A 27501-nucleotide genomic window follows, 5' to 3' on the forward strand; every position below is an offset into this window, starting at 1 on the left:
ATTTCAAATGTATATATTACCAACAAAAAATACAAAAAACATTTCCATTCTATGTTAGATGGCCAGTTTTGGGGTATTTCACTGATATGCCAAATTATACTTCAAGAAACTGAATGCCCATAATGTTCCAAACAAAAAGACATGAAAACATTTGTTTGACTGGAGCATTTTAAAATTCACATTATATCTCAACATGGATATGACACACGCACATATATCTATGTAGTTATTAGCCTTCAGGGTGACTGACTGAGACTTTGATAGTAATTGATGCAAAAATGCCACTGCTGATAAAAGAAGTGTCATCTAACATCAATGCTAAACAGACAGAGACACCTTCATCTGCAATGCTCTGGGCAAAAAAGATCTGGAAAAGCCTAGTCTACAATAATTTTTTCCCTCAAAATCATGGCATATAGAATTTTAATGTCTTACCATTCAGGTCATATTCCAGGAATTGCAATGTTGAGCTGCAGGTAGAGTCAATGGAATGTTCAAAAGAATCTTTCTTGTTTGTCAAGTCTGTTCTCCAGGTGACGTTGTACAAAGGGGAAACAACTTTGAAAGATCCAGTCAAGGCACCAAATGATGGGATGTAAATTCCAGCAGGCAAGGATATTTTCAGAGGGGGGATCTCAATTTTCTGTTCAGGAATGGTAATTGCAGGCATTTCAAAATCTGCAATTTTATTAGCTACTTCATCTAGATCTACAGAGAAACTGCCAAATGAAACACTCTTTGGTAAAGTGAATTGAGACATAGTTATTTGGTATTCAGGTATTGTTACCTCAAAAAATGGCATTTTATATTCTTCTAATGTAATATAATTTGCTCCTACATCCACTTTGGGGAATCTCAGCTTTGGCAGTGTGGGTAAATGGACATCAAATGGCATTGTGCTTAGTGTCTGTGGAATTTTTATGTTGCGCAAGTCAACAGTGTATGCTGGAACCTGAAGAGTGGTGAAGGGAAGGTTGAACTCTGGAGTGCTGAGGACAGGGCTTGGAGCCTTTAGGTGTAACCCAGGAATAGTGACAGTGAAGCCGTCGGTCAGCTTATTCACAGGTATGGGGAAAAAGTAACCATCCTCACTCTTGGTGTACACGAGGGACACCGAGCCATTCAAGTACTGTTTCCTGTCAGCACTGGTAGTGACATCCAGCTTCAAAATATCCCATAAGCTCTTCTCAGAAATGGGACACTTGATGACTTTGAGGAAGTCCATGTATCCTTCCAAAGAACCAGAAATATCAAATTTTGCCTTTGAGTTTTCATTTGATAACTGCATATCATGACTGAGAGATAGTGAGTGAATTTGGCCTTCACCCTTCCAGCCAGCTTTCTGGTTTGCAGGACTGATTTTCACTACAACAGCCTCATTAACTGATGCCATGCCCAGATAGGGATTTGGCTGAATGGCTTGAATCTGAAGATCTGCTGATACATCCCAAGGAGCCAGTTCTAAGGTTGCTTTGCATCTCTGAGTTCCAGTTGTTGTGAAACGAGACGTATATCGCGCATAGTTCTTCCCATTGTGCTCCCAGACTGCATAAATACGACGGGCAGATGCTTCAACTGCAAGTAATTCTTTGATTTCAATCATCCAGAGTCCATCTGCTTTAGAATGGGCCTCGAATCTGAGGGATGACCGAGCTCCATTAGCATTTAAATAGGCATTTACCTCATGGTCTAAACTCCCAGAAAATGCATTTCCAGTGTAAAAAACCCCGTCAATATCCCCAGTTGTAGAAGATTCTACTGATATGTAATATGTAAGGCTCTCTAAAGCAAATTTGTGACCAATTTCTCCCTTAGCACTGGTACCATATTTGGCAGTACTAAAATCATACATTAATTTTATCTCTGAGGAAAGAGTGGGTTTAGATTTTGTATTTCCAGAAAGTTCTTGGCTGAAGTTAATTTTTAAAACTGGTATGTCAACTTCTATATTTGTTGCCACAGCAGCTTCCATCATCCTCTTTAGCAGAGTGATAGTGCTATCATGGTTTCCTCCTAAATATCTGTTATTACTCAGGGACAATGCTGTGGCCAGCTTCAACCCCCTTTTTCTTGTCAAACTTGTTGAACCATCCAGCTTAAATTGCAGAGCCTCAATGACAGAAGACGATGAGACACTGAGATGTCCAACAATATCTGACTGATTGAACAGCCCAGCATTTGCGGTTAAAGTGATTACACTGGATTTAAATGAGAAGTCATAAGTAATGTTGCCCATGGCAGGAACTAAGATGTTGTTTGCTGAGCTGTTGATTCTGAATTTAGGAAGCTTTAGAGTGCGTAGATCCTGGGGGATATGAAGGACTGGAAGCTCAAAAGAAGGTACAACTAGTGTGTAAGATGGAACTGAAAAGCCAATTATTGGGACTGTGAATCCTCTTGTGCTTATTTCTTTTGGAAGTGTGAAACCAAAGGCTGGCATCTCAGCAGTGAAAGGAGAAACTTCGATGTTCACAACTGGAATGGTGTATCCTGGAATCGTGAGGGTCCGTGGTATTTTGTTCAGTGATGTTTGTATTTTGTATTTGTCCAGTTTTGTTTTGGCTTCATTATATGACTTTGTAAGAAAATCTAAAGCTGCATTTCTCCCTTTCTCAAAATGCTTGTTGAATAAAAGGATGTTCTTATTAAGTACTTCATGCACTTTTGCTAAAGGAAGTGGGATTGCATGCATGTCTTTGTTTTTATCATACTGAGCATTCAAATTTAAATCAAAGGATTGTCTTGTTGTCTTCAGTAATTCCTTCAGGCCTACCTGTTCCCACAGTGAATAATCTTTTAGCTGAGGAGTTTTGATTCCAGTGTAGGGAATCTGAATCTGAGGAATGCTTAGAGGAATGTTTAGGAAGTCCAGGTTGGCATCTCCATTCATTTCGATATGAGCTTCAATTCTGTCATCATTGCTGCCAGCAGATATATTATGGGAATATCTGTACTGATTGAATCTGCCAGTAGCTTGCCAGTTGACCTGCTGAACAGAAGAACTGAGGGCAAACCCATAGTTATTCAGGAAGTCAATTTTGCCAGTTAGTTTCATTGGGAAGCTGATTTTCACATTTCCATCGTTGTTTGTTGAAAGACGAATTTCAGAAGGGTTTGCCAAGAAGGAAAGGTCATTATTTACAGTCCCAGTAATCCGTCCATGGAGCCGAGCATTGTGAGAGCCTGTTAATTCTACTTTCATTCCTAGAAGATCTCCTGTGCCTTGCACATTCAGAAGGCTACGTCCCACACGCTGTGACTCCATTTCAGACTGAATCTGAAGAGCTGCAGACATTAAGGAATGACATTCATATTTCATAGCTTGGTTGACTTTCAGGTACTTATCATTTATTCTGTTGTTGGCAGAAAATGTAATACTGGGGCCCTCAATCTTGAAAGTGGCAAGTGAATCATGAGTGCCTTCATCGGAGAAATTAGGTGAAGCCCATTTCCAGTTTCCTCTACCAGCAGAGGTAAATGATATGTATCCTGCTTCTACCTCTGTTGTCATGTTATTGATCAGATCAGCCTGGCTAGAGAAATCAGCTTGTGGAATATTCAGCCTGTGAGAATATGCCATTCCACTCTGCATCCAAATTTTTCTTTGCAGCTTGACCATTAAGTTATTCTGTAGTTCTACTGAATTTTTCTTTGTATTGAAGTTTGCTCTAGTTTCAGCTTCACCTTCTACTGAGGTCCCTAAAAATACCACTTCATTGCTGTGATCAACTTTAAGGAATCTATGGTTGACTTTCACAGCATTTTTAAGGTTCAGCTGTTTCATGTCTGGAGCCAGCAGACGTGAATCTGCAGTAACACTAAAAACTAGGAAGTCTAATTTGGATGTTGTTTGAGCTGAAATGGAGGTAACAAATTCTGGACTGTTTGCAGACGTTGTGGTATTACGAAGCTCAGCTTGTGTAGACAGTGTGAAGAATGGAGAGGTGACTCTGAAAGCACCAGACAACTTGCCAAATGTAGGGACAGTCACAGTATGTGGAATATGTGGGAGCTGGAACTCTGGTATCTTCATGTTAGGAATCTGGAGCTCATTTAGATTTAGCTTTGGAATCAATAATTCTGGTATTTGAAACTGAGGCATTTGAATTTCTGGGAAAGAAATATCGGAAAAAGGCATATCTCTCATCTTCAGATCTTTCAAATAGACATTGATAGATGGGAACTGAAATTCCGCCGACATGAATTTGTCTATTGTTCTCACAATCAGAAGCTTAACTTCAATCAAGTCAATTGTGAAGGAAGGAATTTGAAAGGTATTTAGAATTTTAAATTCTGGGGTAGTAAATTTCATTGGGATTTTCATGTCCTTTAGTCTCTTTATATTGATCTCATAGGAGGGGATACGGAGATCAGTCAGTGGAACAATGAATTCTGGTGTTCGAAATGTTGCTTCCCGAAGACTTCGGAGACTAACCTCAAAGGCAGGTATAGTGACTATAACTGCCCTGATTTCAGGGACTTTAAATCCAGTTTCAACAAACTGTTTTACATTTTCAGCCCAATTTTTTAGATCATACTCTTCAGCCAATGCAGTGATTTTTTTGGAAGCTGTGTTCCATTGGTCAGAGATGTATATGACAACAGAATTGTAGAATTGGCTTATCTTCTGAAGACACCACTGGAGTTCCTGAGAAATATCCATTTCAGAAATCCTCTCTCGCAGGTCTTCCAGATGTTCATTTACCTTGGCTTTGAGATTAGCAAATGTTGTTGAGTCCAGGAGCTCCCTGAGCCAGTTAATTACTCCAGCAAGCTTTGTGTCCTTTAGCTGTTCCATGTATTTTGAAATCACAGTTCTAAAATCTCTTATATACTGTTTCAGTGCTTCTGCTTTCTGTGGAAGTTCTAGATTTCTGAGTTCCTCATTTATTTTCTGAGTCACTTCTCGAATTCTGTTATTTGTGTCATCTACAAATTGGTCATAATCAAAAGCCTTGAGCTTTTTAATAACCATGTCAAGGAACTTGTTGACTTGCTTTATCATCTTTTCATAATCAAAGGTTTGCACTTTCTTGACAGCATCATCAACAAAAGCAACAACTTTATCAAAGCATGACTTCACATCAGCATTTTGCAGGTAGATGGTCAGTTTCTGGACAGTTTCTTTTATTCTGTACGTTTTAAGCAGTTCTATCATTCTGTCAATTAAAAAATATAACTGCTTATCAATTTCATATTTTATAATCAATTTGTGCATATGACCACGGAAAGCGCTGATCTTCTCAGATAATTCATATTCCTCTATCCAATTTAGAATAAAGTCTTTGATTTGTTCAAGAATTTCATTAATTTTTTTGATTGGCAATGATTGCTTAAATTTTTCTAAACATTTTTTAGCATCAAATGCTTTAATCTGTCGTTTCAAATTTTCCGCAACGCTTCTGAGATCAATATTCTGAATCTGAATCTTGAGTGATTCTAGTTTTTCCTGTATTTTAGCTGTAATCTGGTACTCATCATCAAGATTTTTAATCCAAGCCAAAGTGCTGCTTCCGATTTTGTTTAGATCATATTGTTGGAAAAAAACCCGCAATTTTTCAATGATGTTGATTACAGTTGTTCTTACCTGATATTTGTTATCTAGAGCTGTCATTGTTTCAACTATTTGATCAAGAAGCTGTGCAATAAGTGCTTTAATGTTGTACTGCTCATAACAGTCTGTGATGTATTGCTCAACTTCTATCAGATAGATCTGCAGCTGAGACAGTATTTCTTGAAGATTGTCCATGGCTTTTTCCAGCATAATTTGGAGATCATCAGATGTTATTCTGTAGTCCTTTGTGAAAGCAACAAAATTATTTTTCATGCTGCTAACTTTGCCTTTGATATCTAATTTGTCCATGTAATCGTTAATGCCCTGTGGCAGTTTGTTCAAAGCTGCCTTGTATTTTTTCATGTGTTGTTCCATATCTATGCTCTTCAGATAACGTTGTACGGCCTGCAGTGTGGATAGAATGGTGCCTCTGAGTTTTTCAAAGTAAACTGGCAAATTTTCCAAGAAGGGTAGGCTAATAACATGCATATCTTTATTTTTGTCATACTTCACAAAGCCAGAGATGCTGAATTCTTGAGGCTCTGATATGCTGTTCCTGAGACCCAATAGATCAATTAAATTAACTTCTTCAGATGTTAATGGTAGTATGACTGATGTGTCCATTACAGAGAGATCTGCTAAAGCCCTTCCATTAAGTTCCACACCGATCTTTTCTGCATTATTGTAAGTGCTGAAATCTTGTGAATATACATTATTGTTTAGCTGACTTTTCAATTTCCAAGAACTTGACTGCTCTGATGGAGTAAAAAGCATCTGAACTTTGTTGTCAAGCAGGGTAGTGTACCTTCCTCTAGACTTCAGGCTATGGCTGGTAGAGCCTCTGTAATCATGGGAGAAAGTGAAAGCAAGAGGCTCTGCTTTAAACAGCAATTTGCTGTACAAGTCTCCTGTGTGCTCACCCACAGCAACCAGCTTTCCATTAGCATTGGTGTGTACGTCAGCCGTGATGACAAATGGGGCCATAGTGGAACGCACAGCATTGCTGAAACGGAGAGGTTTGGAATCACAGTTGGTGTTCATGGTAACTGAGGAAGAAAGTCCTGCCACATCCAGATGAACTCTGTGACTCACTGCTGCGCCTTGAACGTTTGCCACGGTGTCTGTTTTCAAGTCTGCAGTTAGACCAGCACATGTAAGGGTGTAGGTGTGCCTTATTTCATCTACTCCATGGGCTCCTCTGACATTGCCACCCAAGCTCATATTCAGAGGCTCGAGAAGGAGTTCTGCTTTGTTGGAAACTTCCGTTTTAGTGTATTTAAGATTATTGCTTAGTTTAGCTGTTAGTGAGCTAGGCTCCAGCTGAAGGTCAAAAACATGTTTGTGGAACTTGTCAAAGCCGAAGCTGTTGTCTAATTTTGAAACAAACGTTAAGGATAAGCCTGGAATATTCAAATCATTTGTGTATTCCAACTTAATCTCTTTGAATGAACCCTGCAAATTATTCGAAAACTTGAGTCCTTCTCTATTAACTCTGAAATTTAAAACATGTTTGTTGTCCATACCCAGGACCGTACTCTGATATTCACTTCCCAGTGTTATTTCTGCTAGGCTCACTCTTCCACCTACATTGAACTTTGCATTGTTTTTCCCATAGCGCCCGGAAGAGGACAGTGACATGGAGCCTCCAGCAGTGTCGAGCTTGGCATTCATTTCACTCTGCATTGCCAAGGGACTAAACTGCATGTTGGTGGTTGCACTGCTGGCTAGACCATACCGATTGACATTGAGTGATGACTTATGTGCAGCTCGATTCTTCTGATCAGTCAGGGAGATATCAGTGTTGAAAACAAGGTCCTGGGAATTGAGAGAACCTGCAAACACAGCAAAATACTGGATTTGCTTGTAAGTGGCTTGGTGTTCGGATCGAAGTGCTGCCATCTTCTTTGACAAAATTATTTCAAGCTTATTGACACCTGCAGTATGTTGATACCTCCCGTTGGTTTCAGATGACATTTTCAGCTGGCTGTTTTCCCACTTCAGTGAAGCTGTGTTCTTTAATAGCCCATTTTGTACATCAGAAACAGAAGTAATGGAAAATGCACCATCACTGTATCTGCCAGATATCTGATTGGTAGCCTGAAGGTAAGAAGATTCCAACTTCAGATTTGATTTTCCTTCTAAAACCTGTCTCTTTTCATTGTATGTGGTAGACAGAGTGTAAATGCTTCTTGCCAACACTGAACCCACTTCCAGCTGCCCTTCCATATTGACAGTATTGGTATTCATGTTATTTATCTTTTCAGAAACAATGTCACTGGAAAATGAAAGCTGAGGACCCAGAGTGCTTGATGCTGTAAGTGATAAGGTGTAGTTTGCAACTGGAATAGGTTCATAATTCTTTCTGCCAGACAGCTTAAAAACTGATGTTAAGACTCTGTGCTTCAGGTGATTTTCGTATGCACAGATGAATCCGTTTCTGTTATATGATGCTTCTCCAGAACCTTAAATAGGAAAAAGGAGACAAAAGGTAATTGTGTCTATACCTTTTCATCTTTGAGAACTTGTCTGATGCCACTGAAGTTCTATGCTACTGCTTGAGTTGCAATTACTGTAATGAAATTTTTTTTTAAAGGCCTAAGTGCTTTGGTAAATACTGAATATTTCAGTAAAAATGGCTACTATTTTGATATTTGAAGCTAAAGTTTTGAACTACAAATAAATTAAGTTTCTACACTACACTACTAAATATAATAATGGGAAATGACATAAAATTATGTCATTATTTAAATTAAGAAGATGGAGTCAAGAATAGCTCATATCTAACATTCCTTCATTTTAGTGTTTTATTTATCATGCCTCAGTTATGGTGAGGAGTTTAGAAGAAAACGAAGTCAGGTTGTCCTTGTGCTGTTTAAGAACCCAAACTGCAGTTTTAGGGGAACTAACTTAAAAATACCATATTATGGCAATATATGGACATAAGAAAAGATAAGACAATTATATATATATATATATATATATATACACACATATTAATAGACTGAGAAATAAATTGTGGGCATACCTACACGTACACTTGCACACTTGATTTTGAAAACAGTTGATTTACCAGCTGTACAAGTGTTTGCAGAATCATGCCCTCAGTTTTGAAGGACAGTTTATTCAGTAAGGAACACCCAGGAAAACATGGACCGTAAAAGTCTTAAATGAATTAAACTGACTTCACCTTCAGTGCCTGAATAAACAGACACACCCAATATCTTTAAAATCAAAGGGGAAGTGATTCGAGATTGAACAACACCTGTCTTTAAATAAGTGCAGGCAAACGAATGTACCGTACCTGATATAAGGGATACAAAATAATTAAAGTAAAGGTTTGCAAACATTGAAGTATATCAAACATTCTTACCTTTCACACTGTAGGAAAGCAGATCCAAAACTGAATCAGCGTTTGTGTTATAGGAAGCTTTTACGCTGGTTGCTCTCTCTGTGGTGCTGTTAGTGACGCTGTACGCGGCTGTCCAGTTGTAATAATTGCTGTACACATTAGCAGAGACCTCCAACTTGCCCAGCAAAGGCACACGGAAAGGATAGGATTTTGGAACAGTGAATGTTGGGATTCTGTATTCCTGAGATGGCACACTTATTCCCAAGGACTCCACTACCAGAGGAGGTGTTTTAACAGTTTTCGGCATCCATATCTCATCGGATGATTTTCCCGCAAATGGCAGTGGAATATCAATTACAAAACTGTTTTTATTAAAGTTGTATCTGACTCGGCCTTCACTGGAAAATAAAGATAACTCTGTTAGAAACTAAGTTCATGAAGCATATACAGGAGTTTTCATGATTTCCTCCTCTGCCCAAGATACTGAGCTTAATTACATGCTTATATCAATGTCCTGACTTTAGTTTTAGAGAGAAATGTAATGATCAAACATTAATGTAAACATTTGCAAGCACTCATTCATAAGAATTTATCAAAAGTATTTTTGGTACCAGGGAATTCTTTCAATGTTTTTTCCTCTTATTTCAGAAACAAAGGGACTTGTACGTAAAATAAAAAAAAAACCCTCCAAAATCACCAGCACACTTGTTGGATGCTGAGTACCAGAAAAAGCCAATTATGTTTTTTAAAAAGTGATGTATTTTTAGAGAAATGCATTACATCATATTAGTGTTAAAAATTTATCTATCTTTCCCATTATGAGCATTTCAAAAGTTTCATCTAAATATTCAGCACTTTTAAAATTCTGAATAAAAGGAAATAAAAATCTAAGCATGCGACCAGCAACTAGGACTGGAAAATGGATCCTTGGCTGAAAAAGTGTCATTAGGAAAAGGCAAAACAGGAGGAAACTTGGCCCTAATTTCTGAATGAACAATAAGCTGGCAAAGATACATTTCATGTTTTCCTAACTGGTCTTTGATATTGCAAAATCTTGAATTTTTACACTAAGAGCTACATCCTAAGAAGAAAATTAAGCAAACACTTTTGAAATTTGTTCCTTTACAAAAAGATTAAAAATTTATGAAAGGAAATTTGTTCCTTTAAAAAGCTACATAAAAAAGCAGTAAAAACCCCTATTATTATTATTATTATTAGCATAGATGATAACAACCTAGGAGAAAAAACCAGTTTTTTCCTTGCTCATACTTAGCTCAGGAGGACAATGGCAGCAATAGAGATGTGTGTCATTGATACACTATATCATATTAGCACAATGAAAGATAATACATGGAAAAACAGATTTAAGAGATACAAACTTGAAGACTCTTCATTTGTTTTTGGAATCCAATCTTACACTAGCTTCTGTTTTCCTTTGCATTTATTTCAGCATTTCATTTCTACGAAATTTTCAGTTTCCTGTTTCACTATCCTAATTTTATTCCCTACCTTTTCAGGAAAAGTTCTTCGGGAATGGTGATAACAGGCAGGTTAAGTTTCTGAATGTTCAGTTCCTGCAGTGCACTTAGTTTGTCTTGCAGAGTCTGGGCATAAGGGACATCTTTTGATGTCTTTTGCAGCCAGGTGTTGGTTGCCTGCAATGAGGAGAAAAGTTTTTCAAAGTTAATATAAAGTTTTAGGACTTCCCAGTGAGGGTATCAGAAAGTTATTTGAACTACCCAAATACTGGGGTCTAGGTATCTACTAAAGCGACTCATTCTATCAAGCTGGAAAAACATAGCTTATTCAATCTGATGAGTGATTTTACAAGTAGTTCTTATTCTGGCTTTCATGGGGGAGGCAAGAATTCCTCAGGGCTATGTACTGGAGCTATAATATCTACTGCAGGTTGAAAACCATACCAGGATAAATTGTGACACGATATGTCGCAGTGTCATATCCGTATGAGCCACCTTCCGATCCAGAAGTTCGTTGGTATGCTTCTCTAGAGTTTTTGGGTAGTCTGAAAAGTCAACTGGGAAGGCAGAAGACAGTTTTTTTCCAGCAACACTGGCACCTGAATTCCACTCTAGCTCAAATTTCTCAGCATCTAAAAATCATGATTTTAAAAAGAAAAGGGTAAAATTAGAATTATTCTTATTTTGAGAAATACTATGAACAAATATAAAAAGATGTTTAAATTTACAGGTTGTGTATGTGGATCATGTTTTTGCTCCTACCATATCTGAGAAGAACTCTTTTTGAAACTGAGTTTCCATGAATTGTTGCTGCTGAGCTGATCTGAAGATATGCTTTGTTTGGTGAATAATTAACCAATGCTTCACTTCTAAGTTCGGTTTCCAGGCGAGGAAAAGAAATGGTGCCTCTTAACATTGCCTCTTCCACTCCAGCATATCTGTGAAAGAAAAAAAAATGTGAATAAAAATATTTAATTGTAATTTTTCAGGAGCAATTTCAGCATTTAAATCTATAGCAAAGGAATAATAGGTGCTATATTAAAAAATTAGATTGAATCAAACTCATAAACATTGTTCTAATTTAATGAATATTTTAAGCTTCTGCTCGTTACTTTGGAAAACCTGTAGTAGACTATTATAATGCTACTGTGCAGATATATACAGTAATGAGCCTGTGATAATTTCATAGGAGTGAAAAGGATGGAAATATGTACCTGTCCTGGTAAAGTTGTAACTGAACCAAATTCTAAATGCCTTACTCAAGCTGAATTCTCTGCCCAGGATACAGACTGTGGCCATGAATCACATAGAAACAAAACACTAGGCAAAATATATTATGCCAGTGGGCTTAATTTTCCTTTATTCACATTTATTTTATATCTCTGTAACTTTGTTGACTTGAGCAAACTTCTAATGTTATGTTAGTGCAAATGAAAAGGAATTGAGGTCTCTGACATCTGTCCAAAGCTCCCACTGATATCAGAGGCAATTCTACATGAACAGCAAAGACAAAGACTCCCTGGGGCACCATCAAGATCACAGAATTCCATGGAAGATTGAGGTTTATTAAAGAATGTGATCAGCCCATTTCACTATGGGCTTGTGAGGCAGATAATTTTAGAAACCCTGGCAGGCTGAACATTTTTGCTAGCTCCCCTGTAGATGTTCCCGGAAATATTCTCATCGAGAAGCGTGGGAATTTTTACAGGAAGCTCTCAGTTATTTTTGGTTTTGTTTCTTACTGAGTGCCATTAGATTTCTTCATGGGGAGATGTAATAACTTTTTAGAGCCAAGCATATCCAGTAAAAGATAATACCTCTCTGAACAAACCTTGCCTTGTTTATATCCTTAGATTATCACACCTGCAATAACAGTAGTACAAAGCATTCTTGTAGTCATGTGTGTGCAAACATGGAAGAACTACCTCAAGGAACTTGTAATACAAATTAAATATATACATATAGTAGGAAAGATCAATCAATGTGTAATATGTATGTATTTGATACATTGAAAATAAAATACTTTAAAGTTTTTGATAATGGGGTTTCAATGGCAATTTTATCTGTCTCTGTATTTAAGAAATTTCTCCAAAGCGAGATAAAATTTAGTCAAATTTTTACATCCACTGAAACCTTTTCAGAAGCAGCTGTTAAATTCTAAATGTTTTCCTGAGTCACCTTATCTGGCCAGTAAGAGTAACTTCTGTAATCTTCTTGTTGTTGACGTCTAAGACAAAGGTGTATGCTTTCTTCCCAGAAATGGATTCATCAGTAATTCTGAAGTTTGCACCAAAGTCAACACCAACATCAGGAATCTGGACATCACTTGTCAAAATCTTTTTGCCTCTGTTGTACCTGAAGGTCAATGTGGCCTCATGCTGGTTTACACCTAGAAAATATAATGTACTTTGGTTATTCACAACTATGGAATCTGTTTGGACTTTTCTTAAAAGAACAAAAAAAAAGAATCAGCTGACAATGATATCCCACTAAAGATCTAACACAACTTTTAATGAGTCTGATTCGCATCTGGATCATCTTTTTTCTTCTCATCTTCTAAACACACCATGGGCTGACCCACTGACCAATCTTATCAATTGGTCAATTGATAAGATTGGTCAGTCAATACTTTTATTATTGACTCAATACTTTTATTATTTAAATGCCCCCACAGATGTTTTGTATGCTTTCATTCCATATTTCATAGGAAATATATTTTTCTCTTGCTTATATAGACCCCCTGAACATCTCCTCTTCCTTGCTTCCATTCACCAACATCACACTTTTATTAAAATCATGCAAAATACAAAATCAGCTTCTCATAATGAAAATCTTGCACTGGGATTGCATGAAAGGAAATGTAGTTAAATTGTGGGCCTTCTTGGGTGTGAAAATGGTATTTTATCTTACACTGTTAAGAATACTATTAAAATTTTTAAATAAAAATGTCTTTTCTATAAAATGGCAGTTCAAAACTGAAAAAAACCACACAGGTTTTTTTTTTTGACTCTTACCTTCTGCCTGGACAGCAAACTTTAAGGTGTCTATCTGGTCATTTCCCTCTCTCTGCAGTTCATAGTTTGCACTTGCAGAGTATTCCTTTACTTTGCCCGTGGACACTAATTCAACCTCAAATCTACAGAAGGAGTAAACAAATGTCTCGTGAGTAACTTTTTTGTCCATGACCACAAACAGAAGAAATCACACAGTTCTCAACAGCTCTCCTTCTGAGCTGCTGCTGCCAGTAAGTTTTAAAAGATTTTTAAAGGTAAGCTTGATGAGAGAGACTACCGGAGACTAAGCGGGAAGGTAGTTAGTACAAAATAAACAGAGTTTAAGTTGTCATGACTTACCTGGATTCTCCAGTCAAGGGAAAATAAGGAACTGCCTCTGCGTCAGTGGAATTAGGGTACAATACTTTGGTGCAGAAATTTAGACCAGGAATTAAAGGCTTACAAGAAGTTGAGGTTACTTGGTTCTCTATCAGAGTTGGAATCTCTTCAGTTTTGGCTGGAGACACCAAATGCAGCGTATTGCTGGAACAGAAAAGTCAGTAATTGATTCCCAGGACAGGTGCTCAGATGTCCTATTAACACAGTTACTTCTGAATAAAACTCAAATGTAGGGACTAACTGAAATAATATCAGGCTTTAAATGATGGAGGTATTATTAGTGATAATTATAATTTAGTATAATGAGCTATTTGCTCTCTCTAAAATTAATGTAAGTAGTTCATTTAAATTCAATTTAAAATATGTATTGCTATTATAATAATTTTATGTGAAAAAAACCAAAATAATGGAAATAGTAAAAGTCTTGTATAAAATTTCAAAAATTGTGAAAAATAATCTGTAAGCCATGACTCCAAGTCACCACTTATCTGGCATATTTGCTTGTCTTAGAAAAGAAGTTATTGAAGTTTTACAATGTCTGAGATTTTTCTGAATTGAAAATTTCTCCATGCCTGCCCTAGCTTTTCAATTCCACCACAATAAAAACCAAGAAGAGAAGAAAGAATATAGCCTTGAAAGTTCTCATTCAGTTCTCATTACCTGATACTGAGGAGTTTTACTGGACTCTTCGGAGCAGGAATGCTGAATTTCAATTGTCCAGCTTTTACACTAACATGTGCCTCTATTCCAGATTCATGGAATATATTAGAATTCATCTCCACACCACTTCCAGCAAATTCAGGTATGTTTATTCCCAGGTGTGTCACAAACTCAACTGCTACTGAAGGTTTAGCAATGAGATCTGCTTGCATCTATTTAATAATTAAAAAAAATGAAAAAAAAGGAGTATTTATTGGCTCAATACACTTCTTGCTGGTTATACAAAAAAACCCCCATACCACTCCTGTTAATACAGAAGTAAGTTTTACAGAATTGATTTTGCTATTCAAAATATCTGATTCCCAAATCACAGAATCAAATGGCCCATATAAGTGGTAACTGTAGTATAAAAAGCCAGCAAGATGATAACATCAAGAATCCCTACCTATTTTAATGTAAAAATACTCATGCTTCAGAAAGATTTTATACATGGAGCTAATTGCATGTATTTTTAAATCTGAAGACAAGAGCCAGTTCTCCATTGTAAGAAAAAAAAAAAATAGCAGTTTTCAAAGCCAATGAGCAAACAAACAAAATGACAAAAAAGAAATGGATCCAAGATTTGAATTTCCTTAAACACACTCAGGCTTATTGTCAAGCTTTTGATGTGCCCATTAAGAAAGAAGGGACAGAACGCAAAATTCTGGAAAATATTCCAAAGCTAACTGAAAGGCAACAAGTACTAAATTTGAGGATTTATTTCTTATTTTTACTTAGATCTTGTATGTGGTAGAAAATTAAATTTTAGATTAACTGAAGCTAATAAGAAATTCTTACAAAATATTGACTAGGTTAGAGCAAGGTAGTTATTAGAACTGTAAAAAGGAATAGAAAAATTTATTTTCTTTTAATTTTAAGTGGATAATTAATTTAGTGTCACAAGCTTTTTCCTTGCTACAATTTTAAGATTTTTCCTCTCAGGTGAGAAAATATTTTACTTGATTCAATTTTCAATTTTTTTTTAACTGCTAATCAATTTTTTTCTCTTTGAATTGGCCACAACAAAATGTTTTGTTAACTTTAAGGCTTGAACAGCAAATTCACATACTGTAGCTTTACTATTGTTGTATTTTGAGTGCAGGGGGAGAGAGAGAAACTGATCAAAAAGTTTTATTTTTGAAAGAGTGGTTGAAATACTTTTAATTCATCAATTTTATTATTTCTTATTTTAATTTATTATATGCATTACTTCTTAATCTAATTTAAATGTCATCCACAAATTAACCAAAGACCTTTAATGTGTTAGGGTTTTTTAACATCGAGTACATTTTGCAATCTTTAAAATGTTACTACTGTAACAGTTTAATCCATAAATTAAAATGTAGATTATTAGGAGGAAAAATATAGACAACTATTGGAACTTACGCTTTTTTGATGAAGCTTTGCAGCTACTCTTGCCCCAGGTGTTGCTATTCCAGACAAGGCAAACTTCAGTTGCAAACCTGCTCCAGTTGGAAGCTCAAACTCATTGTCCATAAATATGTAGTGGATAAATAGATCCCTGTCAATACCTTTTGAGATGGCTTGTGCAATCTGGGAATCAAACGAGGAAATGAACACTAACAAATCCACACTTTGGAATATGCCCAATTTGTACTTTTCAAACTGATCAGGCAATGATTGCAACTCTATAATCCAAAAGTTAATTCCATATGGAGTAAGAATCTAATTTCCACAGATTTGCTGCTTCAAAAAATATACTAAAGACTGTCAGCAAAAGCTGAACTTTAAATGAATACTAGATTTTTTACCAGCCTTGACACACACAGGTTATTTACCTTAACATATGTAAATAAAGGTGAATTTGTTTAGATACCATGTAATATTCTGGTTTCCCCAAAGTCAATGGCAAAGCATTATTTTACTTCAGTGAAAGAAGGATATTACCAAACACTCTTAAAATGTACTACATCTTTTCTTTTTAACATGACAAGGATGACATTTTTAATATTAACACATATTTACATCATTAAAATTTAGTCATGTAACTTAATAGCCAGTACCAAAGTTTTGGAAATGGTTAACAAGTAGATATTTCATATAATACAATATGATCTGAACGTTCCCTTTTTTCTTCCCCTCACCAATCTTTCAGGAGGATGCCACTTGGTTATTGGGGAGTCTTCAGAGATTTCTCAGATTCCTTCAACATAAGCCTGAATATTTTATTTTAAATAACTTTATTTTCATGTTGGTATCAAATATTTTTGCATAATAGTTAAATAAAATCTAAATCTTAAAAAAAAATCTGGTTAAAAACCAAAAGTTGATAATGCACATTGCTGCATCAGAAACGTACCATTTCAGGAACAGTCTGAAGAGTTTTAACACTCTTTAAAATCAAGCTTCCCAGCAGTTTAAAATCATTGAGTTTCATGTACCCAAGTTCTTCTCCCAGGATCCTTAGATATGCTCTTCCTTCTGGAGCTTCTTTGCTGCCCAATTCTTTTATCAGTTTTTCAAGGTTAAGTATTATTCCTTTCACAATATCCTGAAAATTCAGGCAGAAAGCAATAAAACAGATTTACAAGAAGTATGTAAGGTATATCTCTAGAACAGGTACTTCATGAATGTCAGGTATTCTGCTCAAGCACTTATAGATTTCTCTCCACACAAAGATCCCTCCAAATACAATTAAGAAAACATGTAGTTAAATGACATTAAGGGTTTCTGTTTATAGCACCATAAAGAAGAAGGAACGTATAGAGTAAAGCACTAAGTAATTACTGTGTAAAAATAGGAATGCTGTGCTGCACAGAGAATGCTTTCAAGCTGTACCTGATCCTGCTTGCCATCCTGTGAGTAACCAAAATAGTCAAAAAGTGCCTTGGAAACCTTCTCTGGCACTTTGCCATCAACCCAGTACAAGGCCTTGGTTGCAGTGTCTGGGAAAAATCCATTCTCTCCAAACAACGCTTCCAGTGTTGGTTCAAATCCCTTTCCATCTAAGCCAAGCTGAAATGAACAGAAAGGACAAGGCATAACTGAGACAGTTGCCTCCTTTTCTTTGGAACTTTACAACAAACAGACTTTCTGGGGAGCAAAAAATGCATTTAAAGTGTATGCATTTAAAGTGTATCCTAGAAGCCCATGACTCTTAATGCAAATATGGAACACTATGTCTTATAATTCATTTTATCTGTATGGTGAGGTTCTACAAAAAACCTATGCATATGTGGTATCCTACTTAAAATCTGCTATGAGTACTTCAGTGTGCCAGTGATGATTCATTAGCACAAAGTCAATTTGTTATGGATGGGTTCATTTTACCCCAAGCCCTTTAATAACTTCAACAGGGTCGCCCATCCAGGCAGTAGCAAGTGACATCACATAATGAATGGCTTGCTCTAAAGCCTATTGAGACCAAATCAAAGTCCCCTTGAAGTCACAGTGATCTTTAGATTTCTCCCAAGGCTTGTAAAAAAAATACATTATTCACAGAAAGCTGTTATAAGAAAACAGAAATGAGAAAAAAAGCAGCTGAATATCAGCAAATGTTTTTTGATAATTGTTGTACCTCAAAGACATCACTTGGGTCAAATCCATAGGCATGCAGGGTGGTTTTCAGCATGGTCTCTTTAGGAATATAGCTGTTTGGATCAAATATCACATTTCCTTCTACTTTGGCAGAGATGGGGTCAATTCCAGGTACAGAAACTCTTTTTGAAATCTGATAATTTTGTGAGAATTTTTTGAAATCTTTGGCTGTTGGGAGCTGATTTCCTTTCAGAGCTTCTTCAACTCGGCTTTTTAGACTAGGGAAGAGGACAGCAATTAAAATATGATTAGTATATATTCCAAACACTCATTTAGTCTTAGTTAAGGGATTTTTTATGCCTTTGCAGACATTCATACAGCTGTGCTAATTGCTAATGGATAGGTCTCTGCACATATTTAACAGTAACCATAAGACTTAAAGAAAAGATTATAATCTGGCACAATCTTGACAAAGCCACTTTACTGAGCAAGCTGATGGACTTGTTCAAATAAACTGAAAAACCAGTCAAAAACTCCACTGCTAGATAACTACTACTGCAATTATGGTTGAAACATTTTTCTTCCAATGAGACCAATATGCACCTAAATTTCACTTACTCTTCGATGTCCAGTTCTTCAGAGTCTAGGATGTTGGCAATGTGTGAGGCAACAAAGCTTTTCACCTGCTCACTCTTCTCCTTTGTGAGGACTCTCAAAATCTTTGAGAGATCACTTGGAGAGGGATTTTTCATCACTAGGAGATAGGATGCTAGACGTTTTTCTGTGGGTGCATCCAGTTCTTGGAATACTTTGAGAAGGGCTGAACGGTCCTACACAAATAGAGAAAGGTTTTTGATGAACTGGCTCATGGATGATATTGCTAAACCCTTTTGGAAATATATAGGGTGAAATAATCACAGAATATTCTAACTGGAAGGGACCCATAAGGATCACCGAGTCCAAGTCTTTAGTGACTGCATACCCATTTTTGTACCTTATTTCTACAGCCTATCACAACAGTTTCTTTGAAGTTATTTTGTTAAATTTTCTTTTGCTAGAAAACATCATAGAAATTATTGCTTTATTAAAATTGATTTTCATAGAATCAGAGGATCACAGAATAATTTATATTGGAAGGGAACTTTAAAGACCATCTAGTTCCAGCTGCCCTGCCATGGGCAGGGACATGTTTCACTGGACCAGTCTGCTCAAAGCCCCATCCAGCCTGGCCTTGGACACTTCCAGAGATGGGACATCCACAGCTTCTCTGAGCCAGAGCCTCACCACCCCCATAGTAAATAATTTATTTCTAATGTTTAATCTAAAACTGGTCTCTTTTAATTTGAACCCATATCCCCTTGTCCTCTCACTTGTAAACAGTCTTGTAAATGGTCTCTCTTATCCTTTATTTTCTTGTATTTTTAATTTACTTTTCCCCTCTTTTTTTTCCCCTTATCTTTTTTTTTGTTTGATTGTTATTTTTTATCTTGTACATACAGGTTACACTTTTACTTAAGAATTCTGATTTTTGATCATTGGGTATCATAAGTGCAGATGACTTGTCAACATTTGGAAAAAAGATCACTCAATTTAGGAAAAGAAGATGTTCAAAATCTACTGCTGCAGAAAAATTAAAAACATAGTTTAAAACTAAGTACTAATTAAAAAATTTAAATGTATTAAACTGAATCTGAGGATATGAGTTTCAGGTGTTTCCAGTCTCCCAGACTTTTTAAGCCTTGTCTGGAAATGAAAGCATATCTTTTAGAGAAGAAATTTTTCAATATTGAAACTATCTCACCAAACTGAGCAGAAATGCTCTGTACAATGATACCTGTTCTGTAAGGGATGCTGTAATGTCACTGCATTGTAAACACACATCTACCCAGTACTGTTAACAATGACAACAAAATGCCAGTATAGAATAGGGACATGACTTTTTTCTTGGTTAAATACATTTAAGTCTGGGGTAATTCATTAGTCAACACCACTTTTAAACAAGCAGAAGTCCACTTAAGACACTAAAAGGAACAGATTTGATCTTCCCATTTAAACTGAGACTGACTATACAAAGAAACTGCATCTCAAAAGAGCAACACCCACTAAGTTCTGCGTTCCCCAGGTATGTGTATAGAAACTTACTAAAGGGGTTCTGAAAAGCTGGAGTCAGCTGAAAGGGAGATAGCAGAATTGAAACAATGGGAATAGCTTTGCATATTCAGTAACTCCAGTGAACAGACAAGGTGAACTGAGAACAGTTTATCCTGGTTCATTCCACCAATTTACCTCTTCAGTAATTGTCATTTTCCTGAATGCTTGGATGGCTGCTTTCTGAATTGAAAGTGATGCAGCTTCACTTCTGATACATGTCTTCAGAGAAGATTTCACACTGGGTTTAGCTTTCTCCATTACTGCACCCATGTTTCCAATAGCCTGGCAGTGAGGAAAACACAGAAAGATGATAAAAACTTCCTCTCCGCTAAGAGAAGTAGAGTAATATATGCGATAATATCATATAATAAATATAATAAATATAATATAACATGATATGATATTATATGATATAATATTAGTATTGTAATAATAGCCTGCATAAGGAAATAAGGAAATTAAAAATACCCGAAGTGTGAGGTATGTGAGTTCATCCTCCCCAGAACAATCAGTGCCAAGCAGCGATACCATGAAGTCTGCAACATCTGCTATTTCTTCTGTCACTAACTTCTTCTCATTGTAGAACCTAAACAAAAAGGTAAACACATCAGAAACAGAAGAGGAATTTGGGAAATGTCTATATTTTATTCCTAAAGAGCAAATACATGAAAATAAAAATATCCTTCAAAAGTGAACACTCTTTGGTTTTACTCTAAGCACTGTAATTTTGTACAATTGCATGCTATCCTTACTCACTTAGCAACAGAATGACTCAAGCCATAGAATGAAGCTCTGCTGGGCTGATACTGGGCCATGTTAAGAATTTCCCGTATTCTTTGTGGAGTTGGAGAAGGCAAGAGTCCCAGGGTGTATGTGACCAGGTCTGCCACAAGTGGATTCATATTTCCACTTCTCAGGATTTGAAGGATTGCACTGTAGCACTCTGGAGTCCCACACTGGGCCAGGGCCTGGACAGTGATGGAGCTGAAAGGAGAAGAGATGACTTTTATTAATTAATTCCCTGTTTGCAGTTATCACTGCATGTTGACTGAAACAAACATGGGGCAGGTTTATTAAGGTGTTTTAATATAAATGATGTAAGCTTATGTGTGTCTGGAAGCAAATTATGTAAATTCTTACCAAAAAGAAGTTTCTTCATTTTACAAGTTATACTAATAACCCAACTAAATTAGAACAAGTATTAACGATATGATCATTACACGGACATACCTTTTTTTTTTCCTTCACAACAGACTTTTCCACAACTTTAAGAATTGTCATCTAATATATTGAGCCAGACTGAGGCTCTAGCTCCTTTACAGATGGAGGACATAAAGTATATGCAAACTGGCTCAAGTCCAGCTCGGACAAAAGGGTAAGCGTGTGGAGTGGAGGGCAGGGTCAGACCAAACAGTAGCACTCTTCCATGTCTGCTGAAGCCTCACATTCAAAACTGTGTTCTTTGCTATAAGTCGCACTTGGGGGTTTGGAATTACAGCCATTATCTTTGAGCAAAGCTTAATGAAAGATACTTGGCTAGAAAAACTCATCCAAAGGATTGTGTCCGGCACAAACAGTTGGCTGGAGGCTCCCTTCCTTATTTCCCTCTCTGTATAGTTCTCATAACACTTATCTTTCTGAAAGACACCCTTTACATCCAATACACCTCTAATTTAAAACCATTTGCAGCAAATCATCAATCATAGCATGGTTTTGCCATGGCATTGATGTGTGGTGTTCTTGCACTGTGAAGTGCTGAAACACACCTTGAGGTTTCCATCATCTTTGGAACAAGAGAGCCAAGAGTGCTGTTATGCAAACTCCTCAGCCCAGAAACAAATCTGTAAAAGAGTCTTGCTCTCTGCTGGTTCTCCTGGGAGGCTGCAAGTTTCTGCATTTCCTGCAGGGTTTTCAGAACAGCATCACCCTGCCTGGGCAGTTTGGCATCTGTACTTTCCAGTGCAAGTCCCTTCTCTTCCAGTGCATCTAGAAATTGGAAAAAAAATGCATTCTTTATGTCTTTATCAGGGAGCTGTGTTAATTTTTATCTTCTGTCATACATTCAGCATAAATACAAAGTCTGCACATTATTTAATATGATAACTGTGGAAGTTCACCAGCTGAGCAGTTTACAAAAATAATGCTGTGGAATTTAATATGATTGCCCTCAAAGTTGAATATTTGTATACATTCTTTTGTATTTTCATGAAGATTATTCCTTAGCACCTCTCATATTAGCATAATTTTCTTCTTAAAATTTCAATAAATATATGTTAAAAGAAGTATTTTATGACTGGGATTAACAACTGCAGGTCAGAAAATTACGTTTCAGAACAAAATATATATTAATAATGGATTGTTTACATTTGGCACTGAAGCTAAAAGATGCTTAAAAAATTACGGGGAGCTGAAAAGGGTACATTAAACTAATTTCCAATAATATTAAAATCATTTTTCAAGCCAATTATACGTTTTTAAGTTTTAAAGAATAATTTTAAAATTAAAATGAAAACACAAAGATTATTTAAAATTAGGTGTGTTTTTAAACTTCTCAGGTTTTCCCATTTTATACTCAAACTTTTCCCTATTAAGTTGGTAAAATTTCATTTAAAATTATGAGGTTATTTTGTCATCTTTAATTAATTCACTATTAAAAAATTCACAAAAAAAAAATTCCCCTGTATTTGTAGTTGTCTCTGTATTTGTAATATTGAGAACTGCAGCTATACCTCCATCAAAATTTTTGTTAGTGATCTTTGGTGTATCTTCAAGCTTCAGAGTCTGGTTGACCTCTGTCATGACACCATAGCGATTTCTAGGAAAGAAAGACAAATTTAATGCTTTAGTTAAGTCCAAGTGCTTTTAGAAGGGCTTGACAGGCCTCCTGCCTTCTTCAAAACAAAATGTCCATTTAGGGATGAAGTCAGGGCAGACTGTGATACCTCACCATTTAAAATGGATATTTATAAATATAGGCTAATGATAAATAGTGAGCAACCTACTTGTATGAGGAAGGCAGAAAGAGGTGTTTTTCACTGCAGACAACATCTCTTATGTGCCTTTTCTTTGCATCTATATTGTAATGACAGAACTGAGTGCTCTTCAGAAGGGCAGATAACGGGGTGTTCTGTAAAAGAAGGAGTTTGGCAGTCAGCTTACTGAGTAGAATAGGAAACAATCAGAGTTTTAAAGACTGACACAGTTTTACTGTAAGATTAACAGTAACATATTGGAAATAGAGGTGCATAACTGGAATTCTTACACAAAGACAAAATTGTGCCAGTAACAATCCTAGGACTTAAGTCTCTTCTCAGGCAAAAATCCCACTGAAATGTTCCCTCAGGCCCTATTGAGGTGCTTGAGTTAGTAGTTACTTTATGATTGATCCCCTGCTGCCTACAACAAAGGCTCCTTCATAAAACCAATTTGTAATTTTTTTGAATAGTTCAGTCCCCTTGTAACAACTGTGATGTTCAGTCTCATGACACAAATTTGAAAGATTTCTACAAAAAGCTGTAGAAGTGGCAGAAGTTATAAAATGTATTTTCCACATTATATGAAACCTTTTCTTTTTTAAGTTAAAACACCCAAAAGCACAGATGCCATCATATCATAAAGAAATCTGACAATATTCATACAAGCAGCTGCATCTGATCATTGTGGATTAACAGGTAGACTGAACATTTTGCCAATCCACTTACTTTAGGGCATCTAGAGCCCTATCCTCCTGGACCTTACACATAGTTTGGAGCTTTAGAGGTCCACATGTTTTAGATAAAATTGGAATTTTGAAAATTTTGACCCAGTTTGGCTATGCTCTGATAGATTATTGAATAATGAATAGTACCAACCCCATATATGAAAAGCTCTCCTTTAAAAAAGAACATTAAAGAAGGTAATTACACTCTTGCTCTGCATCTGTTTTTCTCTATTGACAGCCAACAATACTGCAGTCTGACCTAACAGAAGGATGCAATAAAACAATGTTTTCAAAAAACAAATATAAAAGTAGTCATGGTAGGGGTTATTTATCATTTTAAGTGCTGGTGTGAAAAATGTTACATTATATATGATTTAATGGCATACTTACTAGTCCTTTTACAATGGCAATGGGGCTGACATGATCTCTGATGGGACTGAAGCTGTCACAGCCTTTCAGGTACCTGGTAATTGAAATATCTTCTGCAACATTTCCTTTTCTGGATTTGAATTCAACTTCACTGTCACACTTTCCATACACAGTATCCTGGAAAGAAGAAGTCAGTGCCTTGACTTGTGCTGTCAGACATTTTCTGATCGACCTGAAAGGCACCTTTTCTGATCTGAATGTCCAGGCTATGGAAACCCAGGGCACTGGCAATATTTCTCTGTCTGCTCTGGGATGCCCTGACCCCCAGGAGAGCACTGACTTTGACCCTCATTCATGGAGAATGTTTCCTAGACCTCAAGATAGACTAGAATCCTCAAAAGTGTGAAATAGATTGTAGAGAGTAGTGCAGGTGTATCTCTCAGTGAGAAATTTAGGTTTTGGGATTTTTAGTATGTTGTGGATGGAAACAAGATGGAGGGCACAGGTTGTCATCCTGGGTTTCTTCTTCATGCTTCTTCCTCCTTCTTCTCCATGGGTTTGGGTGGCATTTTGTAATTGGGCAGAAAAGTCTGCATTGTGGGCTCTGTGGGATCAGTTATTGACTTAAAAGGGAAAATAATCCAGGTGTCAGTTCTTAATTGGATAGTTTAGTCTTAAAAGAGCTTGTAACAAGAGATTGTTGGCCATTTTGTGCCTTCTAATGAAAAGCTGCCCAACTCACAGCAGTGAGACTGTTTTACTGATCAGAAATAATAAACACTTGAGTCCAAACATGAACTACTGTCTCAAGTGCCTTCAGTCCAGACCCAGAGAAACCCACAACTGGGACCCCCACATCAGGACTTTTGAAAATGATGTTCAGGAATAACTCTGTCTTTTTCCACTGGTTAACACAATAAAGTGAATGCTTTCAAAAGACCTACCATTGGAATTGTTTTTATGTTTTCCACCGTTTCTGTTGGCACAAGGAGAGCAGAGATGATACCTCTCTTGAGATTCAGTACATTCAGAGGCTCATCCTTCTCTGGATACAGCTTGACTTTTGTTCCATCCTGAATGCTGAATTTTAGCTCATTCCTGCCCCCCAGAAAAACAACAATAGTATGAAATCATTTTAAAGCCACACAGTGAAGAACATGTTATCAATAACTTACTGGGCTAGAGATAAAGCAGCATGTTTATCTTGGTCTATCATTATTTACTAATCACTGCTGTTACTAACAGAAAGTACTACTATTAAAGCAGCAAAATTCTAGCCAAGGACATTTTGATTTCGCCAGATTATGTCGTCTAAGGGCAAGCAAATACTAAGAGCAATGGCTGAAAGTTGGAGTTGCATAAATGCTGAGAGGAGATAAATAAATTTTTAGGACGGGATAATTATTAACTACTGCAATAAACTATGAAATGATGGGAAGGATTCACTACTAATCTGAGTCTTTAAAGAAAACCTTAACTGTTTTCTGTAAAACATATTTTAACACTGTCTCTAGTTTGAGATCTGTAGCTAGTGAGACAAGATGACTACTGAGGCACTGAAAGAAGCATGAAGATGCATGACTAAAATATGCACTGACAAGCACTAGAGACTAGCTGAGTGGAGGGAGTAGAAGAAATTACTTACAAAAGCAAATAGGTAGGGAAAAGGTTAGCTACACAGGCCATAAGAGATTGGGATTGGAAATCTGGACTTCAGTCTCAAATGCCTTTCTATTGCACAGTCTGTTAGGAAAGGAATATTATCTTAAACCAGCTGAGTGCAGCCATTTGAGAATGTGCTTACAAGAAGGAATAATAATTACACTTGCAATAATCTTTTGGGGCACTACCAACAACCTCCTGATGTAGAAATGAAAAAACTATTCCAGGTGAAAATGTTGTATGTAAAATTCCCTTTTCTACTGGCAATTGAGAGCTATGTTAACTCTTAAGTGTATCAGAGATAGTTTTGCTGTGGAACCAGATTACAAATCTACCATGTTATCATGAAATATGTTCCATGCCTAGAAAAACATAATCAGGGTGGACTGTTTACACTTCAGCCTGTTCCATGTTAAGGTCTCAAGTATTGATGATAATTGACATTGCTTACTTTGACATGGCACTTGCAAAGTCCTCAGAGTTCTTGGACTTTTTCAGAACAGCCCTTCCCTCGGTGTCAACACCAAATGTCTCCCGCAGGGAGCAATGCATTGTCCTCAGGATGAAGCGGCATAGCTGGGGTACCTCCAGCTCAACCTGAAAACACAAATATTATTCCTTATTCTTTTTAGCATTATCACATTTCCAGGATTACCCTGCTACTGCTTTGAAAATTCCTTGGGATTTGTAAAGTGTCAGGATCACCCTGCTACCAGTTGTTGGGAAAGACTCCAAAGTGCTCTAAATAGCTTAAGGTAACTCCATGGAGGAGATAAGAGGGCAAGTATTTGCTTGGCTAATAGCATGGGTCATATAAATGAGCAACTTAGTTTCTGAGTATTTTGACTATTAGAACTGTATGAAAACTTGAGTCATTACAGTGATCAAAATGTTTAGACTCTATCAGAACAGTATGTACTAAATAAAAATATTTTCACAGTTACTCCATTTCAGGAGAAAAACCCCTCAAAACCAACATTATATTGAGAAAGTTTTGGGCAAGATAAGGTGATCTTGGGTAGTTAAATGGCCTATGGGACCCTTTACTCCTACAGGCCTGATATTGTCTTGAGTTACCATCAGCAGGCTCTCATGTGATTTTCATGGCATAATGAGTTATTTTAATTCAACTTCTAGAATGTTTGATGGACGTTGGTAGACCAAGCCTGGGAGCTAAGGAAAACTGAAGTACCAGGTCTTGCCCCTTTCTCATGTAAAAGTACAGCCAGGGGTTGAAATGCACAGGCACAGAGGTATGAAGGACTTCTGCCATCCTCAGTGCCTCTGCCTAGAACAGGGGGGGCTTAGCCTTCATGATTCTCAATATGTGCCCTCCAAAAAGATGATCTTGTTTGTAAAATCAGTGAAGGATGCTCCCCAGCTGCCAGCTCCCGTGCTGTTCAGTACACACTCCCCAGCTGGGTGTATTTACTCCTCTTTGCCTACCTTGCAAGTGATCTTTGAACCACTTCGAGAATCTGCTGTTCCTGTGATCCCACTGGATGTCTCTGCTTCATATGAGTAAACATATTTTCTGAGGGGTTTAAATCTGGTTGCATCCTCTGCAATTGGGAAAATGAGAGTGGTTTTATGACCTGGGTGGGATATGCATATTAATCCTTACAGCGCGTGCTTAGTGTTGTGTAACT

General features: G+C 36.8%; 1 protein-coding gene across 1 annotated transcript in view; it reads right to left on the reverse strand.

Moving 5' to 3' along the window:
- Nucleotides 1-27501, reverse strand: part of APOB (apolipoprotein B) — a 35792-nt gene that overhangs the window by 4262 nt on the left and 4029 nt on the right. The window contains 24 exon segments of the mRNA XM_059842954.1: nt 436-8016; nt 8925-9301; nt 10413-10558; nt 10826-11013; nt 11144-11319; nt 12560-12770; nt 13396-13517; nt 13735-13917; nt 14434-14645; nt 15859-16026; nt 16793-16984; nt 17272-17448; nt 18011-18248; nt 18589-18800; nt 20257-20403; nt 20590-20707; nt 20878-21105; nt 21888-22107; nt 22851-22936; nt 23124-23248; nt 24212-24367; nt 25135-25288; nt 26304-26449; nt 27299-27414. Of these exon segments, the coding sequence (XP_059698937.1) occupies nt 436-8016; nt 8925-9301; nt 10413-10558; nt 10826-11013; nt 11144-11319; nt 12560-12770; nt 13396-13517; nt 13735-13917; nt 14434-14645; nt 15859-16026; nt 16793-16984; nt 17272-17448; nt 18011-18248; nt 18589-18800; nt 20257-20403; nt 20590-20707; nt 20878-21105; nt 21888-22107; nt 22851-22936; nt 23124-23248; nt 24212-24367; nt 25135-25288; nt 26304-26449; nt 27299-27414 (11679 nt within the window).

This window comes from Haemorhous mexicanus, chromosome 3, assembly GCF_027477595.1.
Source record: "Haemorhous mexicanus isolate bHaeMex1 chromosome 3, bHaeMex1.pri, whole genome shotgun sequence".
In the NCBI taxonomy this organism is placed as follows: Eukaryota; Metazoa; Chordata; class Aves; order Passeriformes; family Fringillidae; genus Haemorhous; species Haemorhous mexicanus.